The 21416-nt window shown below is 39.2% G+C and overlaps 1 protein-coding gene across 2 annotated transcripts in view; it reads left to right on the top strand.

The window, feature by feature from the left end:
- The window catches only part of aff2 (AF4/FMR2 family, member 2), a 114977-nt gene extending 99671 nt beyond the window's left edge, over positions 1 to 15306 (top strand). For both annotated transcript variants that reach the window (XM_085904901.1, XM_085904900.1), the window contains exons 16-26: positions 763 to 1827; positions 2597 to 2712; positions 4588 to 4804; positions 6151 to 6284; positions 6775 to 6838; positions 7317 to 7453; positions 8356 to 8427; positions 9301 to 9394; positions 11392 to 11444; positions 12960 to 13177; positions 14603 to 15306. In XM_085904901.1, the coding sequence (XP_085761027.1) occupies positions 763 to 1827; positions 2597 to 2712; positions 4588 to 4804; positions 6151 to 6284; positions 6775 to 6838; positions 7317 to 7453; positions 8356 to 8427; positions 9301 to 9394; positions 11392 to 11444; positions 12960 to 13177; positions 14603 to 14724 (2292 nt within the window). In that variant the 3' untranslated portion in view covers positions 14725 to 15306. The remainder of the gene's footprint in view (positions 1 to 762; positions 1828 to 2596; positions 2713 to 4587; positions 4805 to 6150; positions 6285 to 6774; positions 6839 to 7316; positions 7454 to 8355; positions 8428 to 9300; positions 9395 to 11391; positions 11445 to 12959; positions 13178 to 14602) is intronic.
- Positions 15307 to 21416: the final 6110 nt, after the last annotated feature.

The following is a 21416-nucleotide window of genomic DNA, read 5'->3' as shown; positions in this document are numbered from 1 at the left end:
CTTTAGTCTTCTCCAATAATAGCAGTTCTCAAGGGAACAAACCAAGTTCAACAAATTATTTTTATTTATTCCATCAAAGGCTTGCCCTGAGTTAATGAGCATAGCTTAATTGGTTAAGGTTAGAAAGCATGTGCAATGTCTACGTAGGAGTAGAAGTGGGTCAACATTTCTTAAGGAGTTTTGCAGATGGTATTTTTCCACTGATACAATTTTTGTAAAGTCTGTCAACTGTTCGTGGCAAGATGGTATCACTGAATCTTAATTTGAATGTGATAGACATCATCTTGCATGTGCTCAATTGTGCAGCATGTGTGCTGTGAATATCATTGGCATTCAAACACTAGCGAGCCAAAACATGTTTCGTTTCACTGATCAGTAAAACACGTCTGTCTTATTTGCACTATATCATCATCATTGAAAGCAGTAAAACTATACTGCGCATTTTGGGTTTTGTTTTTTTGACAGGTTGTACAGCAGATGGCATACTACACGTTATTGATACAAACTGAGAGAAACACAAGAGCACCATTATTTTGCGTGCTAGAATTAATGTGGTTTGCAAATTGGACGGTACAGTAGATGAGCAACATAAGTCAATAAAAGTAATAAACTCACATAACTGTGGGCAAGTTATGCCCAGTTTAATATCATCTATCCCTCCATGATATTAAATATCTTGTTGTTGAATTCTGCAGACTATTTTAGCAACAAGAATGATAAATCCTGATTCTTTTTTTTTTCATGCTATTTGTCAAATAACAGGACAAGAAAAAGCACAGAGGCCCAAGTAGCAAAATCACACCCAAGTCCAGAGAATTTGTCGAAACAGATTCTTCCTCTTCCTCTTCGGAATGCCAATCGGATTCAGAAGAAGTCATCAAAATCCCCGCTTTGCCGCTTCAAACGACACGTGCCGCAATTAACGCACAGCCTCAGTCCAACTCATACACCCCCCCTCTTCCCTGTTTTGGCTCGGCCAGCGGAATGGGAAGTCTGGGAGTCTTTGGAGGCAAGGGACTTTGTGTTCGAGATGGTGGCAGTGTGACTGCCAATATGAATAGTACCACTGGTAGCATCATCAGCAGCAATGGCACTGGGAGTAGTAATAGTAGTAGCTATAACACGCTAAACATTAACAACATAAGTGGTTCATTTAGTACTTCTGTTCCTGACCCTGGCGGGTTAGGCGGACCGTGCAAGAACCTGGAGTCTATGTCACCACACTTCAACATGGGACAAGATATGCCTCTTTCCCCACGTACGGAATACCAGGAGACACAGAGTCTATGGGTGAAAATTGACCTGAGTTTGCTAAACAGGGTGCCAGGGAAGGATTTTGGTCAAATATCTCGGGTAGGGATAATAGAACAGGATGGCATTGAAGGAAGAGGATGCGAGCGACCAGGGGAAAGGGTCATGGTGTCAGACAGAGAGAGACAAAAACAGGGTGACAGAGAGTGGCAAGGACTCAGGGAAAGACCTAAGTTACCCAAAGGGGAGCAGCAGAATGAAGAAAATGAACCATTAGTGCACGACGCAGAGAGGCACTGTGGCACCAATAGATTAACAGAGAGGGACAGGCAGGCGGACAGAGAGGAGAGAGAAAGATTCAACTTGGGGGAGAGAGACAAGGTGATGGAAAGAAGAGAAAAGGGATGTCAGGGGCTCAGGGTCATGGGCAACCCCCCTGTGCAAGAAAAGAATCTTCCAAGGCTACCTGGGAGGACAGAGAGAGGAGAGAGTGGAGGGAAACACAGGAGGCAAGCTACCGGCGGCTTGGTGGTCCAGACAGAGAAGCACACCAGCAAGAGCAAGAGAAAACACAAGGTTAAAACTGTTTGTCTTCTACACTTTCCTAATTTTATTTGCTCATCCTAAAAGCAATGAAAAAATACAAATAAGGCATCAACCATTGTGAGCTAAATACGTTTCTGCAGTATCGCTCTCTGATTACCTGTAATGTATCCTCGTTTTGCAATGCTGTAGGTATTACAGACAACACAATGTATTTGGGAGGAACAACCACATAACTAAAATCTATTTTTAACTCATTCACTGCTATTGACAACAACAGACGTTAAAGATCCATTTTAACAGAGCTGGCTGTGGATGATTTAATTACCAAGCAGATGCAACAACATAGCTGAACAAAATTGGTGTCACCTCACGCGTTAGTATCTTGGTGAACTATAACAAGTTCACATTTCCTTCACCGCACAAAACAAAAATCTTAATAACCGACCTGCACGTGCTCCCAAAACATCTGAAACTTCACATGTGTATAAATACATAGTCGTGACCTGAAGACATCTACATGTTAATACTCTCTTCTACCTATAGCGCCACCTAGTGTCAAATATACATCTTTTTTAACACCTTGTACTGTTATTTATTTGTTTATTTTTTGTGTTTGTTTATTTATTTATTTAGCCTTCACTGAGAATTATATTATGATGGCCATATGAGGTGGGGCGGTGCCCTAGCACCATCTCTTGACCAGCCGCCACTAACCTTGGCTATAACTGTACCTTCTCTTGCTAGTGCACAATCCCTGTCGCCCTTTTAAACTCATTTTTGGTCTTCTTTCTATTGCCAGTTGGACCACATGGAGCCATCCGGCAACAACAATAAAAAACTACAACTGGGCAAAGACTGTCAGCTCCTTCCACCTTGTATCTCTCCAATACACAACCACAAAAACAACTCTGTGGAGTAAGTAGAGTACTGTGTTGTAATTTCCAGTGATACACTGATGAGTCAGTATATTCCATATGTACAGTATGTTGAACAATGAAGAGGCATGCATTTGGGTAGATTGAGAGAAGGCTTTGCAAAACTTGCAGCTGTCACAACCTCCATTGTCCTTGGTCAATTTTGCCCCATAGCACCATTCAAACTCATGCCAACTCATCGCTAAAGACGATGAAGGCTTAAAGAGGATACAAATTTAAAATGTCCTCAAAACAATCAATTACAGAGAGATTTCAATTCATGTTAAATGAAGCAATCGAAACTTCAGTGCCCTCTTTGTGAATTTCTGAAAACAGATGCAGCCGACAGTCTCATCAAATAAAAGTCAATGTGGCGTCTACTGAGATTTACTATGCATCTTGTCACAAACACAGATTATATGGCAAGGGAGAAGGGAGGGAAAGTTGGGGTGACCTGGAGTTGAACCTTCAACATTGGGCACCAGACGTCTCAGTGTGTAGATCGTCTGTATTTCACCCAAGAGGCTTTTTATAGTAGCAGTAAACTGGCTGATGTGATTACCCGACTCAGAGCCTTTCACCATTTTCTAATCTGAGACTTGACAGATTATCACCGCTCAGTCGGTGAAATCATAACGCTATAAATTAATGACTGAAAACGAGAGTTTCCCAAAAGCGGCTTTGCAATTTCAAGTAACGTTCCATAAACTGCAGAAGAATATTTGGCAGATATCATGTGGTCATTTTGTGCTTTAACATTGGTAGTTGTCACCCTAAAATATGCAGAAGAGCCATGGAAAACACACACATACCAGCATTCATTTAGAAACAACACACAAACATGCATATTAGCATATTCATGCACATTGCTAGCATCCATTATTCGGTACACACACAAACACACACAGCCATAACACACAGGCAAACACACTCAGCCACTAATTAGTTTTGTCTCCCCGGTTTTGTATATTATCACTAATGTCTAGGCCTGCGGTGCTGTTGTGCAAGCTCAGCAACTTTTGCATTGCATCATCCCCCCGCCACCACCACCACCACCCTAGAGCTTGAGGGAAGAGGAAAAACATCCAAAATATTATCTATGATGTTGCAAACAATATGAGTCACAGGAGCTTCAAAATGGCAACTGTGGGATTAATCATCCGTGTTCCATCAAGAAAGAACAAGAAAGGACCACTTTTAACTTTCAATTACACATGAAGTCTGTCGACATTTGACGTAATAAGGTCGATGGCACAGCACAGGATAGAAATTATTTAAGAAGTTGGTGTTGCTGTCCATGTTTTGAATAGCTTTGGAGGACAAAAGGTCAAAATTGCCATTAGTGAAATTAATCACACGTTTATGCAAATGATTAATTTATTCAAACATCACAAACATTGGTAAATGCTCCCACCTGGCAACAAGGCTAGGCAGAGTGTCACAAATGGATTGGGATATCCAACCACGTTAAATGTCATCATATGGAGCTTGGAACTCCTCGTTTCCGACATGTAGGCTTGCATTTATTCTTGTCAATTGAATGTTTCCAATACATGTAATGCATATATTGCATGTACTGAATCAGTTCAACATCACTGGGAAATCTGCGATAAGTTGATTTTAGGTGAAGTTGTGCACATGGGAACACAACAATAATCGTGGTGGTGCTTGTGTCGATTTGACAAAAGAGAAATGATTGAATGACTCATACGCATTCACGGCTGCTTACCTGAGGCGGTGCCGTCCTGTTGCGCAAAAAAAACAGAACCATTATGTTCAGAAAGCATATTTTGATGTAAAAAGCTCAAACGTTAGGGCGGGCTTGACTGGTACTATTGCAGTTTTAAGTGTGTGTATATGTGTGTGCGTTATTTAGATCTCTAAACAGGAAACAGTCCCGGCGTCAAGATGAGAAGCTCCTTCCTCCACTACTATCCCCCCTTTCTGAAGAACCCCCTCATAAACGTACTTGTGAGAACAGTTCATCTCTCAGCCAGGATGGCGGCGCCACTTGCCCCGTGTCCTCCTCCACACACCGGCACAGGAGAGGAGATAGTAGAGGATTATCACATGCCAGAAATGTTGCTACTAATGTAAGTCCTAAAATGTGATTGCCAACATCCTATTAGTTATTTATGACACGTAATTGAACAGATCGTGAACAATGAATGATAAAAATGTGGAAGACAACATGTCATGAATGGGGCAGGGCAACCAAGTGTAAGAGCAGGACTACGAGGCAAGCTGACGAGTCAGTCACGTTGTGAGTTGTCGAAGCAGACAGGGGTATAGTAAGCTCAGAAGGTCAGGCCATAGTCCAGAGCAGATCAGAAAAAACGTTTTTTGCGCTACACACCGGGTCAGGTTATCGGGAACCAGGTGGCATCGCAAAAACAGGTGGCAGGGATACATGTATGGAGGCAGACGGACCGGCCCGTAATGGCGGGACTGTCGGGTTTAAATACAAGTCCTAATCAGCAGGTAACGAGGGCACAGGTGGTGGCCATCAGCGCTGATTAGCGTACGCAGTTCCGTATTGGCGGTGCGTGCTACCGAGGACTAGCGCGAGGGTGCAACAGCCGGCCTGTAAGGCAAGAGCGGAGTGGAGACATGACACATCTTCAAGTGTTGAAGAGCTATAAATTATAGTTTTAAATAGTTTTATATAATGTACGTATATTTCATGTATTTTAACTCAGAGCGGGAATTTCACAATACCTCATAATCCGTCATTATTTGTGATATTTCACAAAAAGCGCAGAGTAATGATTATAAAAAGAGGGCGATGCAGCAGTGTTGACAGTTTTCTTGGTCTGGCCACCTCCTCAATACAACACGGCACTTTCTTGAGTCGTTCTTGCAATTTTCCAGGGTCAATGCTGACGGAGAGTAAATAAATAAATATATCTGACATCTCAATGTCAAATGAAGAAGTGGGTGGGGCTGACATGGTTGCTTTTGGCCTGGCTTTTTCTTCAATTTTGTTTTGGTTTGTTTTTTTATGTGTTTTTAAGGGTCACATTGAGTAGAAACAAAAAAGAAAAGACAGATTTCTATCCATCGGCAAGCCATCTGGCATATCACTAAATAGCACTTGGTAGGTGCAAGGTCAATGACTTGACGTCAGATCACTATCCAACATGGCACCAGGTTTAAAACGAACCAGGGCTATTACTTTGGCAAATACAAGACTGGACAAAAATGTGCGCCCTCCAAAGGTGCACTTCAAGCTTGAGGTCGTGAAATATATTGGAAGCAGAGTTTTGCATGCAAAAGTATAGAATATCAATATTATTATGTGTATATAAGCAGCATCATGTTGACAAATGAATTCACTGACAACAGCTTCAAATAAGTTACAGTATGTTCACTCTTATGTTTTTTGATTGTGTAATATTCTCATAATATATACATAAAATCTGGGCTTCTACTTGTACAGCTAACAGATCATCATAACAAGAAGCCCTGTGGAGACAGTTTCCATGCCAACGGACAGTCCAACTCTGATGCGTGGCCTGAACCACTGACAGAACCTGCAGAACCTCCCAGACCAAGACTGTCCTTTACTGACATGTATGTACAAGCATAGTGACTGTTCCAGTAGACAACCCTAACACACTAATTACATTAACATAATTACATTTAGGGTTTTGGGTTTTTTTTTTTATCTTGGACTCTTCTGTTTCCCTTTGTTACCATTGAAATTTCTATAGTAGGTGACTCACACTATTAAATTGCAATGGTTTGTCAGTTCGAAACTAAAATAAATAAATCAAGTCATGTAGAGCAGAGCAGATACTCCACAGAAAGCTTAACCAATGTAAAAAAAAAAAAAAGTTTTCCCTGGAGTCTGCTCTGTCTTAAACATTAGCTTCCCGTATTCATTTAGAAAATGCCATGTGACCCTGCCTGAGTTATGTTTGGTCCCACTATGTAGGCATTTTTTTGTTGTTGTTTCTTTTTTTACTTCAACATGAAAGACATTTTATTTATAGGGTGAATGACTTTGTCTTCCCGCACATACTATTTATTGCTCTTTATATGTCCTGTGTGTTCTATCCAGTGTCCATAGTGCAGACTACTATATGCAGGAAGCCAAAAGGCTCAAGCACAAGGCTGATGCTTTGGTAAGTTTATCTGCAATCACTACTGGATAAAAATCTTACAGACATAGACACACACACACACACACACACACACAAACAAACACACACACACACACACACACACACACAAACAATAACACTGACACAAACTGCTGCATTCTGGAAGATCGCACCGCAAACGGAAATTATTTAAGCGCACACAAAATGTGCTGACTACCGGTAATAATGAGAAGTACTAGCTTGGTTTTGTGCATTGTTGCTTCAAGGACTGTAATGTAAAATTTAATTGCTCCATTATATAGCCATGTGATCATTGCACTCAAGGACTGATGATGCCTGCTACATTATCCAAATAATTACCTAACTGCTATGAACAATGATGTGAAATGTAGTGACCTGTTATTTACCTTAAATTTATGCACGGTTTCCTCCGCTTTATCTGCAGATTTGTTGAGGTGTCTTATTGTAATTTTCTTCTGCATGCTTTCTCTGTGTGTAGATGGACAAATTTGGTAAAGCAGTCAACTACGCAGACGGCGCCCTCTCTTTCATTGAGTGTGGAAATGCTATGGAACGTGATCCTCTTGAGGCCAAATCTCCATACACAATGTATTCGGAAACCGTCGAGTTAATCAGGTATGAATTTCCCATTAACAAATCAGATCCTTCAAAAGGTCTTTACGTCGTGAAACTAAGTCAAGTTGATTCAAAAAAACACAATTGTGTCTTTTTAGCAATGTGTTGTTTTTTGAACCTTTAATAACTGCCAGCGTATGAAGTGATGGAGACAGCAGATAAGTCGAACACGGAGACTCTTAACTGAAGGACTCGAGTTCAAGCTCATCCATCCTACAGAAGTGTCCTTGGGCAAGACACTTCAGGGCTGCGACTGTGCACCTTTGGTCTCCGAGTGGAGGGAAGCAAAGGAAGGACGCACATTTTCCTCAAGATCAATAAAGCATAAATAGCATAAAGTCGTTTCCCTTGATTCACCTGTCACTGCTGAGTTTCATAAGACTGATTAACCATTTCAGAAAATGATGGTCCAGAGCTGATTAGGTCACTGAGGGCAAAAGGCAAAATATGACCCTTGTAGCTCTGTCTTGGGGAGAAAAATACCAATAGCCAAATGTGGCATGTGAAATATATCCTTCTACAGCGTAAAAATCGTCTGTGTCCGAATTTGTATCAAACCTGGAGAAATGGTGTGGTACTGCACATTTACTAATGAGCAGCACGGTATGGTAGTGTTTTATCATTTGAGAGGTCAGGTTTTTAAATCACGGTTCACGGCAATGCTTATTCTGCTCATGCTTTTCCTTTGACTTTCAAAAAAAAACATGCATGTTTGATTAATTTAAAACTCTTAACTGTTCAACCGTGTGCCTGTGTGTGAGTCCTGCCAGTGTGTACCCTCTCCCTAAATTCTGGCAGAGGCTCCCTCGCGACCCAAATGAGGAAAGGTGCGATAAAAAAAATTGATCAATAGATATTTACTTCTCTCTCTCTCTGTTTATCCCCTTACACTCTTTCTTTAGGTATGCCATGAGGTTGAAGAACTTCACCAGCCACTCAGCCACCATAGCTGAGAAGAAACTTGCCGTGTTATGGTATGATTACATTTTTTTTTTTTTTAATGATGGAACATTCCAACCTTGATGTTAGTTCAATAAAACAATCGTATGTTGTTGTTTTAGCAAACAAGTAGTTAGTGGTTTACTCAACTGTCTTTGGTGCAGATAGTTTTGGTTTTGGCAGCTCGGATAGACTCCAGGACCAATACTTAGGGGCCACAGTGCGAGGCCTGTGGTGGTGGTGGTGGTTGATCCCAGGGAACAAGTTAATCAGTCTACAATGTTATGCAGAGGTGTACTTACAATTTCAATTGTATAAACAAACTAGTTGTAGTCACTGATGGGAGTTGGAGGGGTATGGAAGAGTTTCTTCCTCTTGAAGGGGCATAACAGAAAAGAATTGAGATGCCCATGCAAAGCAAAAATCAGTGAATAATCTGAAGCCTTTTTTAAACGCATGGAGGGGAAGAAATACTCCATACACTCAAATAATTATTTTCCATGACTGCAGTTTCCTCTTTCTTCTCACTGAATTCTCCTGAGTCTGTTTTTCAAGGGCCCACAATGGAAGCTTGCCAGATGGATATTTGAAATTACAAATGTGCATTTTGCAAAATCCATTAGCCTTACAAGGTTATGTCCTTGTATGTTTGGTTTTTCACCTCTGGTTTTCTTTCATGCTCTTTCTGTTGGGAGAAAAAAACATGAAGGATGATCAGAAAAACACATTTTGAGTTTTTGCCTTTGGTGTACTTAATAGGTGCTCATCAGACTATGTGAGGACAAATATATGACTGTGTTTCTTTTTTTTTTTTAATGACATGAAGATAATGCAGAATTGAAGATGAGGCTTTTATGGTGTATTTGTAGGGAGGATTCATCTGTCTTCTAATGGTTTTGTTTCCATAGTAACCGCTGTCTGTCGCTGCTGTATCTGCGGATGTTCCATTTGAAGAAAGACCATGCTGTCAAGTACTCCCGTTCGCTGATGGAGTATTTTAAGGTAAAACGCACGCACGCACGCACCACACACACACACACACACACACAGACACACACACACACACACACACACACACACACACACACACACACACACACACACTAAAATGGTGACTTTACTTTCTCACTCGATGGGTGTAAAACATGCAAAGCCAATTACAACACATTTCATATTCGTTTTCATGGTGCTGTGCATTAATTTTGCATGGCATTATTAAAATCCATGCTTTCTCTTTGATATTAACGCATTAATTAGCTCCATCAATCATCAGAGAGGATTGTTGAGTTTAATGTACTTGTGTTGATTAATTATGTGTAGTTTAATTAATTACTGAGGATGTCATTATCACAGTGCCGCATTTGCAGTGATGGGATTGGATTTCTGAGAGGAAACGCAATGGGAATTTGTGGGAGCCGTGTGTGTGTGTGCGTGTGTGTGCATGCGTGCGTGTGTGTGTGTGTGTGCGTGTGCATGCATGTGGTACTCAGACTATGTCGATACACATTATGTTTTTTTAGAGACGGACCAACCAATCAAACTACAGAGTAACCCAGGGGTGTCAAATTCATTTTTGTCACGGGCCGCATTGTAGTCATAGTTTCCTTTGGAGGGCCATTATGATTGTCAGCCCATATAAATATAAGAACGCCTCATTATATATTGTATAGAGCTGATTTTGAAATGAGAGACTAGTAAGAACTGTTCAGATTTGTAAATAGATGAATGGAAAAAAAATTGCCAGAAATATCTCTATTTTTTTTTTTTTTAAAGTGAAGACAATTTGCAATTTTAGTATTAACACAAAGTCGATGCACAATTTGTCTTTGTGGGCCAAATACAATTACACTGCGTGCCAAAGTTTGACACCTCTGGTGTAAGAGATGAAAACAGTCTTACTACTGATGTATTATATATTTTAAATGGACACTGGGTGTGTCGAATTAAACTGTTGAACTCGTTGGAAACTTGGATGAGATTAAATGAAACAGTCATAGTTCAGGTCCTTAGAAAAATGAAGTTACTTTGTAACCTTTGGAAGTTTTGGATCTAATCAAATGGACATGAGTTGTGGGGTCCCTCAAGGGTCAGTTCTTGGAACTCTTTTGTTAAGTCTGTACTTGTGATCAAATGCTTCAGTGCATTAACAAGTACATGAACCAACATTTTCTTCAGCTATAGCAAAAACAAATAGTGGTAATTATTTGTTTTCAGCATTAAAGAAAAGAGGATTGCTGTTAGAAAAGACCTTCAGACTTCATCTGAAATCTTGGGATGCTAATAGACATCTCAAGTCAATCAGCAAAACTACCTTTTAAGATGAAAAACTTATCTGGATTAATGGGTTGCATGCTCCAAATCTTTTGCCTGGACTGAAGAGCATCAAACAGCTGCAGCTTCTTCAGAACGCTGCAGCTTGGGTTCTGACCAGAACAAAGAAATCAGAGCATCTCCAATCCAAAAGTTGTTTTTTTTACACTGGCTCTCAATCAACTGTTGAATATATTTTTAAAATTCCGCTACTGGTCGATAGATCACTGAATAGTTTGGGTCTTGACTGCATGAAATAAATGCTGATTGAATATCAAGCCAGTATAGCTCTAAGATTTGCAGACTTGGGTCAATTAATAGAGCAGAACATTTAATCCGAGTGTAAATTATTTTACATCCAGACTAAAAACATTTTCCCATACCGTTGATTATCGAGAAAATTGGTTACAAATAAAACAGGTGTGTTAAATATGGAAAGATCGCTCTCACACACACCCTCATACTGCTCACTCGAAGCACAATATGGCACCTCGTGGCAAAGAACTTTGAGCATCTGAAAAAGAATTGAAAAGATAACGTTACTATGCTACTACGCAAAATCTTAAAACTAAACTTCCATTTAGTTTTTCCTCATGGCAAAGAACTCCGATAATGTTACTGTGCTACTACTCAAGGTCTTAAAAGTATACTTCCATTTAGTTTTTCCTGTGTCTCTCCTGATATACCAGAACTCAACCAAGAGCTCCCATCAAGCACCCTCTCCCTGGAGGACAAATGGAAAGTGAGTACCTGCCTGCTCTCACATACAATAGATAATTTTAAATTCAGAATTCACTAGAGCTCCGTTGCAAAATACCCTGGCGTCTTTAGCAATCTTGTAGACAAACAAAGGCCTCAGGAAGTAAAGGAAAGGATTGATTTGCTGTAGATGTGAGCAGGAGAAGACTAGAGGGGCTGTTGAGTGCTGGCTGAGGTGAGATGGAGTGGGTGGTGATAGATCGAGGGGAGGCATGGCGGCGCTATGGATGTGAAACTAATGAGTTTGAACAGCTCTGACGCTGCATAACAGCAGGACTGGCCTTCAGCACGTGTGCAGGGATGTGCGCTTAGCTCAGAAGTCTGTGGATTAGCGAGGGCCATAATCGTCGTCACTGTCAGAACCACGCAACCGCTGTGGGAGATTTTTTTTCATTTGTTAATGTTACTTTGCTCTACAAGCAACACACCATCTTGCTTTTTTATGTTTATTAGTGTAGTGCTTATTACTAGAGATGGGAAAGACGTTCCAGTAGATTAGATCATTTTTAAAAAAAAGGACTAAAGACCCACCTTTTTTACTCTGGCCTATAGCTAAATATTTGCTATTGTTTTATTGCTTTTATGTATTTTTATTAGTCGCTGATTGTTTTAAAGTCTTACTTTGAGATTTGGTGCCAAATGTAAACTGCGTTATAAATTGAATTATTATTATCATGATCATTATCAGCCTTGGAATTTCATGGCTCATACCAGCCCACTTTAGTTCACAACATTTTGTGAACTAACAAAAGTGGCCTGACTGACCGCAGTGCAGTAAGTGGACATAAGAGTCATTGGAAAAAAAAAAATTGATGCAGCCCTTTCAGATTTATATTTCAATACCTCTCGTTTAAATTGTCCATATCTGCAAACGTAACGGTGATTTTTTTGTGTGTCTAGAGCCAGGAGTGTGTGCTATGGGTACCACTAGTGGTGCAAGGACTCTCTCGAGCAGTCTCAAAAGAATAACTGAAATTAATGTTCAAACTGGGAAATTTTTTCTCAATGCAATACAAATAGGCGGGATACACCCTGTGTTGGTCATCCACAGGGAACATTCAAATAGTTAGTTTGAGTTTAGTTTAGTTTAGTTAGACTCACGTTTGATGCCCTGTGGACAATTTAGGCACTTCAATTAACCTGACAGGTTGGGAACAATTGCATGAAAATTGAACACAGAAAAAGTTGAAGATTCTACACCTTAGAACCGTGAGGGCAGACGTGCAATTTGTCCACTATGACACTCTCGTTTTTTCCCAAATGTGACTGGTGGGTTTGAGCCCCAGGTTCTGTGCAAGTTCTTCCACACCTAAGCATTCCAAGATAACTTTATTCGCTTTGCTTTCAGGCTAGGCTAGAAAATCGCCTTCGCCATTAAACAGTCAGCATGTAGCATTTGGTTGACAGACGGAATTAAGCACGTTAAGATTCTCGTTTCAGTTCATTACGTTTAAGTCTCACTGGTTTACGCGGGCCTAACATTCTCTGTGTATTCTAGGATCAATGGAACTCCGTCTCCACTCTCTCTCAGCCTCTCCCCAGCCAGCGGCGGCATTGGGGGAGGAATATCGGGAGGTGCAACAAATTCGTCAGGCAGCATAGCTATTCCGCAACGCATCCACCACATGGCGGCCAGTCATGTAAATATCACCAACAACATCCTACGCAGCTATGAGCACTGGGAGACTGCAGACAGATTGGCCACTGGTAGTCAAGGTAGGGAAATGAAATCATATCATCATAATTGTAAGGTCTGTTTTGTTTGAATGCAATTACTTAATTTTGTATCATGTTGGTGGCCACTGGGTTATTCTAAAATATTGGGACATTGTGATTTCCCAGGACTGTTATAGAATTGATTGTTTGAAAAAGAAAACACTTGCAGAAATTTATTGAAATAAAGTGTTCATGTTTTTCACCTTGGTAATTATTGTTCTGGCTAGTGCGTTGAGAGTATTTGCCAGTCACATTTTATTTTTCACGTTGGTAACTCCACGTTTCCGTATTTTATGGAATTGTGTGTGTCTGAAAATGAATAAGAAAGGAGCGTGCTCTGCCTCACACAACTCAAAAGTTGCATCAGAGCGTCTGAATAACTTTAAGAACGCACCCAAAGCTTTTGACAACAGTTTAAACAATTTGGTTTGCAAATCAGTTCGCATGTGTCTCGCCGATTCACAATTCACACATTTCAATGTTCAAGTGTTCCATATTTGTGTTAATTGAAAGATAATTGCTCTTTATTCCAATATCATCAATGGCATAAAAGACAAACCTTATTATCGTTTGGCGTGACAATTTCTGGGAAAATATGTGATTGTAACAAAATGTTATTGTGACAGGCTTAACTGGTCTCTGCTCCGCTGTCTTGGTGAAACTGTAGCTCACGAATGTAAACCCTCCATGCTCCCGCCGAGCTGTTAGAAGAGGATGCACCATTCCATTTTTTATGCTGGTCTCCACTTCTTCCTTCTTACCATGAGCCAGGCCAGGGCTTTCTTTTGCGATAATGAAACATACTTATTTATGTTGTTCAGGCGTGGCCGTATCCAATCCAGGGGGAAAATCCTCTGTTTTTATTTTCTGGTGCTTGTATGTCAGCACATCTAAACCGGGGGCACCATTGTTATTCCATGCCGTCGTTCCATGCTGCCATTCCATGCTGCCGTTCCCTGCAATGTGAAAAGGACTTTACAATGGACAGATGATTTAAGTCTGAATGAAGCTCCAAAAATCAATTCAACAGAGTTCATCGGTACCAAGATGCAGCGAGATGTGCAACTTTTGTCGAAACAAAACATCTTAAATCACTTCAACGTAGTTCATTAGCACCAACAAGATGGCCTGCAAAAAAAAAACAGCAAACTAATAACAAGTCATGGGTTCCAAATCTTAAAATAGATGCATATGCAAACACCAAACTGTGATTAAACGGGTGTGGACTGTATCGCCAATATACATTTGAGTTACCTTTTTTGATGTATTGTTTCCCATTAGATGTTGCAGGTGCATAATCCCTTCACTTTAGGTTTCACAGTCTCAGTGCTCTTGTGTTGTTTGCTAATCTTCTCAGCTGTAGCAGTGAAGAATCTCAAGTGTATTTGAATGTTTCAACTGGAGTGTCTCCTTGTCTCCCTGCAGAGTTCTTCGAGGAGCTTGACTCTGTGATAGAGCCTTTGAGTCAGCAGAGCGGCATGACCGAGCTGGTCCGTTACATCAGACAGGGACTGCACTGGCTTCGCATCGAGGCTCACCTGCTGTAAGCGCTGGACCGGAGCCAGCTATAAAAAAAAAAAAAAGGAAAATCATAAAATGGGCCTGGGAGCTAGAACTGGGATCAGTGAGATGACACACACAATGACACTTTTGTCCCTGGTGGGGTCCTTCATATGACACAACATGCAATCATAATATAATTGCATTGACTTGCTGGATTAATTGAGCAAAAATCCATCCGCACTTAGGAATTAACAGTAACTACATCCTTTGAATGTGACTCACTGAGTGCATATTAGCATAATGAAAATGATGCGCCTCTTTGGAGAGACAACAATTATACTCGGTTTAAATTCCTCCCTGAATAGGAATATAAGTTAGATGTATTTTTTTTAACAAGATGGGGTTGTTTTTAAAAGGGAAATGTGATTGTAATTAAAGAGGATGACTCTTGGAAGGAAACTCTATAGAGGCTCCAAGAAACATGCTGTCTGATATTGATCCAGCTGCTAAAGTACTTGTCTGGTACACCAATTAGACAAGGAGCATGCAGGTAATGGCAGGCTCTCTTATAAACATTACAAATAATTTATTAACAGGAGAACACAAGACTAACATCTGTCACCTTAACGTGCCAGTCTTGTTAAGATCTAAATTCTCCTGTGGCTATTTATTGTTCATTGTGTAATTGTGTCCTTTATTTTTTATTTTTGTTATATTCAAAATTAAAGAAATCTGATTAGTTTTTCAGCAATTTAAGTGACCATTGCCGCTGTTCTATACAGTTAATCTGCAGCTTTATTTGGGCACTTTAATGATTTACTTACAATTGTACTAAAAATACACTATTTGGAGTTTACAGTGGTTTTTTTTGTTCTTTTTTTGCCACTGTCTGAGTAAATCGCATATTTGCATACTTATATTTATGTCGATTGCCTTTGCACTAAATCCTGACCATAATCATTTGGTGGCAATGCCTCATTTTTATCTAATTTCTTTTATTAATTTACATCATTATTGTTTCTAAATGCTAAGCATTTTTTTTGTTGTAGTGCTGTAAAACTCAATACATGAACCAAAACGTCAATCTAACCAGTGGAGATAATCAGTATTTGCTTGGGACCTTTCTGTCATTGTTCTTAGTCAGGGGTTTTCAACTGGCTTTGTCCAAAGGACCACCATTATGATCAAGAAGCAACTCGGGGACCACTGCTTTGGTGGAATATTATTTTATGTTTCACCCAAGGAGTATAGACCTATACAGATTATTTATTTGCATCTGTATGTCTATTTTGGCAATCTCAGCTACCTTTGACATAATTTGGATGGGTAAATGAATAAAAAAATTACAAGCTGGAAAGTAAATCAAGTCTAAATAATCAATCAAGTTTATTTTTAAAAATAATTTTCCATTTCCAATTTCGCGGACCACTTGCAATACCGCCACAAACCACTCAAGGGCCGCGGACCACCGGTTGACAATCCCTGTTCTAAGTGAAATATTTCACCAAAGAATAATCAGTCTACCGATCCCAGCACATAAACAATGGCACATTTTGGTATCCCGTGAGTTTTTTCTAGATGTTGGCTCAGTTCTGGCTCCCACGGTAACCCAGCAACCTAGCTAACTGTCCAAGGTTGGCTATAAAATATAAGACCTTTTCAATCCCACCAAAAGACTGTGCAACAATGGCAACCTTGCACAATATTGAATCCGATCAACTCGCCACAAGACATTTTGGTCGTTTGTTGTGTGTTGTTGTGCGTATACGTGTACAGCTGATTGTGTCGAGTCTTTGAAAAATGACTGGACAACAGTGACAACAGTGTTTGTGCTTCACAATATAGGGACAGTGACTCCTGCAAACAGTAATGTTGTTGTGTTATTGTTGTGGTTGTTTATGTCAGTTCCAAGTGACCAGAAGATTGAATGATTTGAAACAAGATATTGAACATCTATACTCTATCATGCGTGTGTGTGGTTTTGGGTGTGTGAGTGAGTGAAAGAGTTGTGACTTTGTTTACGGTCGCATTCGCACGGCAACAAGTCCTCCATATGAGAACTTAAAGAAAAAAAAAAAAACATGGACACTTTCCTCCTGTGCTGATTCTTTTTTTTTTTAATGTATTTTCATCATATTTATTTTCAGTCGTCGTGGTCTCTAAATCCAGCTCATCAAGAATGAGTGCTTTGGTTTTCAATCATGTAACCACTGCTGAATGTGTATGGAAGACAATGCAGATGTGGAAAGAACATTTGACAAAAAAAAGGAAAAAAAAACTTAAGTGCCTCTATTCGTGTCCAGTGGGAATTGCTCTATTTATTTAAGAACAAATAAAGAATCTAAATGATTTTCCATACCATATTGGTACAAATATGAGATTGTTTTTTGTAAAATCAAATGTTTCCATAAGCTTTTTACTAGCATTTACTGTATGATGACAGTGGGGGTTGGTTCGGCTTTAAGGAAAATATGTGATTCCAAGTGTCAAGTTTCCATTGTTCTTTTTCTTGATGTTTTGAGGGTTCGTCTCAAATGCCTGATATGAAAAACGTTGCATGCAATAAATGGTAGCGTCAGACCAACAAAGACTTGTGTCCTGTGTCTCAAAGTGATGGGAAGTCCTGTTTGAACAAGTGTGCTATAAATACAGCAGCACTATTTATTAAATATGTAACTACAGAACCGTACCTTGTTTCTTATTTTCTTTGCTGTTTTGTAGTGGTTGATTTATTGTTATAATCCAGGAAAACTACTATTTTCTTTTTTTGTTTGATCACAGTTGATATACTTAAAAACTACAACTCACCCTTTACATTGTAATTCGATATTTGTGCTGACAGTGATCAAGGAATCAAATGGTTACAACTTTTCGGTTACAACCTTTCTGAAATGAAGATGTCGGAGTCCCACTCATGAAAAATCCAATTTGATCAATATTGTTACATAGCACCAGTGCTTCATCTACAGCATACCTTGTCCAAAGCCACACATTCACTTATTTGAAAACTATCCACTAAAGGAGAGCTTACGCCTTTTGGCAACCCGCGTCAAGAAGGGTTTTTCTTTTTAATTTAGATGACTTACTTTCACCAAGATTCCTTGATACCATGGCCAAAGGTAGAACATTTGGAATATTTGCCAGTAAGTTCTTGCCTTCTTTAAAAATGGCATCTAAACTGCCCACATCCAGAAACTAGTCAAAATGGCGCCTTGTATACCAATAGTTCTATCTTTAGAGTGTCTTGTCTAACCATCCAGTGTAATAAAACAACCAAATGTTTTTTTTGTTGGCTTTTTCTAAAAAATCTGCCTATGAGTGGGCTCCTACACTTTTAACAATGGGGCTGATGTACATAATATTAACCCCCAACTCCACTTTCTCCACCTCTGACTTGATCGGTTTGAAAGACAGCGGAAACACCCGCATATCACATGGATGTGATGCCCCTAATCTCATGTCAAAGCCAAAAGGTAAGCAGAGCTGCATTATGATTGCAAGTAGAAGTCGCTTTCTTGTCAAATTTCATTCCATTAATGTGAATCGTTTGAAAATTAATCCTGTTGCAATTGCAATCTTGTATTTTATCTAGGAAATTTGCCTGCTTGTAACTGTAAGAAATGGAAGAATTTCATCGGTCACACACACACACATGTTGCATTTATTTTCCAGTCATTACTTACACACTGTAAAGTAGTACATGATGTTTAAAAGAAATGTGCGAGTTATACACAGTCAAGTTTGAGACGTGGAGAAAATGTGACTTTGACAGTTATAAAACTTATTAGGCCCTCCTTTTTTGGCACACTAAAGTGGGATGCCCAAAGCAATGTGGTGCCTTGGATTGATGCACGGTGATACACTGGTTAGCTCGCCGCTCCAGCACGACAGATGGATGGATGATTCAGAGCATTTTAGTAGTTGATAAACTAGTAGTAGTTTAGAAACACTGATCGCTCATAATACTTTTTTTTCCAGTTTCTTCCCAGCACTTTTATAGATGTTATATTGATCCATCCATTGTGTGAACCGCTTGTCCTTAGGAGGGCCTATCCCAGCTGACTATGGGCAGTAGAGGGACATCCTGAACTGGTTGCCAGTTGCAGGGCACAGATGAACAACCATTTGCACGCTTACTTTGGAGTGCTTAATCAGTCTACCATGTTTTTGGCATATGGGAGCAACCCGGAGTTCCCGGAAGAAACCAACGTAGCCACGGGAGGAACATGCAAACGCCACACAGGAAGGCTGGAGTCATAATCAAACGGGCTACGTCTAACACTGTGAGACTGACATGCTAACTAACCAGTGTGCCTCTGTATATATGTATGTATACACCATAGTAATTTTTGGTATTATCAAAATACTACTATTATTGTCTATAGATGGCAGCCCCCCCCAAAAAACTAAATATTTATGTATGGATGGTCGAAAGTTCAAAAAATCTTCATAAATGATTTAGTTATCACATTTACGAAGCAGTGCCAGTTTTGGCACGAAATCACATAAGCCATGCTTTCAGAAAATCAGCCATTGTCAAAAAATGGGCATGCAAAAATAATTCTATTATGATTAATTCATTTATTTAAGGCTCTGATTATGTCATATGAAACCTTGCCATTTTTTTTTTCAAATGCGAATACAGAATAGGTTGTTATTCTTTATTGTGCATTTTTGGACCTTTGCTGGCCATTTGGAAGAAAAAGAAAAATATACATATACATGTATGGATAGGACTGATGACACTCAACATTTTGAGTTGTTGAAAGTAAAAAAAAAAAACTATTCATAAATGACCTTTCAAATGCAGTGACATTTTCTGGCCCAAATTAAATTAAATTAACACCCATGGGCCTAATGGTCTAGTGTCAGTAGGCTGATTTTAAGTTAAGTGAGCACGCCTTTTCACTTGAAAAGTGAAGGCAGCAACTACCAAGATTCAGATGCACACTTCAATTTAAAACAAAAAAAAAATAATATGTGTAGTGGCAAAAAATAGTATGGAAGGAAAGTTCATGTAAAACACAAATTGAAACCTTGAACTCTCACAACGCACTAGCACAAAAAAAATCTACAGCCACCAGTGTATTCAGTGTTATTAGAAAAAAAACATTAATGTACTCATAATGAGAGCATAATTTCTAATGAATAGAAGCTCACAGGTGCACTCAGCAAGGTCTGTTTGCTATAGAGACGCCTTCCATTAAAACACGGATGTTTTAATCCTACAACCGTGTTTTTTCCTCTTTATCTTTTTTATTTAATTTTTTTACAATTATTCAATTAATAGCCTCCTTTCCAGTGAATGTTCAATTCATTGGATTTATCACATGTTATCAATAGAATGTATTTCAGAATAAAAATAAGAAGCCCATATATGGAGAGGGACAAGAAAGCCAAGAAAGAAAACGCAATATAAGAGGGAATCGATATATTCAAAGCCATGAATTTTAAGTTGTGAAGCGTATTCGTAAAGTTTACGTGTATCATTGTGAGCGTTTGCTCATCCCAATGATTTGCAATCTCATATCCAATCAACAAATCAAGCATGTCTCATGAGGACTGTGTTGTTGTTGAATTTTATGCAGTGATCCACTTCTTTCTCTTTGCGATCATTAAACTTTCAGGATTTATGTATCAATGCAAATTTTTAAGATTTGTGCAGACTGCTTTAATGACTTTTGTGTCTTGTCTGTGCCATTAAACGGAGCCTATGTATTTTTGATATATTATATTAATATTAAATATTAATATATTAATATTTTTTTCATATTACTAATTATTTTACTGACTGGTTAAGAGACACAATACAGCCTGGACATAGTATGCAAACAGTATATTTGTAATATTTTCCCTTTGATTCAACATACAGAAAATAAATCTGCTTCTATGGAGTACAACAGAAATCTGGGAAAAAATTATGAGTGTTGAGAGAGGAAAATTCTGAGGATGTGTATATTTTCAAATGAAACAAGGTCTTTAAAGGATTCATTGATTCTCAATAATTAGAGTAATAGGAGAAATGATGATGCAATTAATTGAACCTCAAACACACAGACGGGCTTTTCATCTTAACAGTGGCTTCTTTCTGGGACGACAGCCATAAAAGTTGATGTGAAATAAATCCAGCAATTGTGTGATACTTTCAGTTCATTTATTATTTGTTTATACAGCAACTCTCCTCAGTCTGATGTGAATAGTTCATTAAATATTCCACAATAAAAAGCTCTGACTAATTCCACTAAGGTGAAATTAATAGTCTACGGAGGAAAGCAATTAGAAAGCAAAAGTAGCAGATTTAAAGTATATTAGACATTTTCCAAGACAACAAAAAAAAAATGAAGTTTTCTGGGACTTGCAGTTCTCAATTCTCACATACACATTTGAGACCAAGCTCAGACCCGAGACAGCTGAGCTAAGCTTTTTCACGCCTACACCTCTAATGTAATTGTGTATGTCACCAATGTTAACAGAAAGGCAGGGTGACCTGTCAGGCTATGGGCCCATAGTGGTAATGTGATTAGCGGTGTATGAATCATAATGAGAGTATGACAAAGACAGAAGCAGCGACATGTCACAAGGAGAATAAAAAAAGGAGGCAGTAGGTAAACACTAACGTAATTGTCATTACATCAATGTGATCGTGGTAAGAGATCACTGCTTGGGATAATAAATATCGATTGGATAAAACCGCTGAGGCACATTTATAGGATGACACAAGACAGGCACAACCGCA

Source organism: Syngnathus leptorhynchus, chromosome 2 (genome assembly GCF_054491065.1).
Source record: "Syngnathus leptorhynchus isolate UIUO chromosome 2, UIUO_Slep, whole genome shotgun sequence".
In the NCBI taxonomy this organism is placed as follows: Eukaryota; Metazoa; Chordata; class Actinopteri; order Syngnathiformes; family Syngnathidae; genus Syngnathus; species Syngnathus leptorhynchus.
Note: the sequence above shows the minus strand (reverse complement) of the source record. Positions and strands in the feature narration are given on the sequence as shown.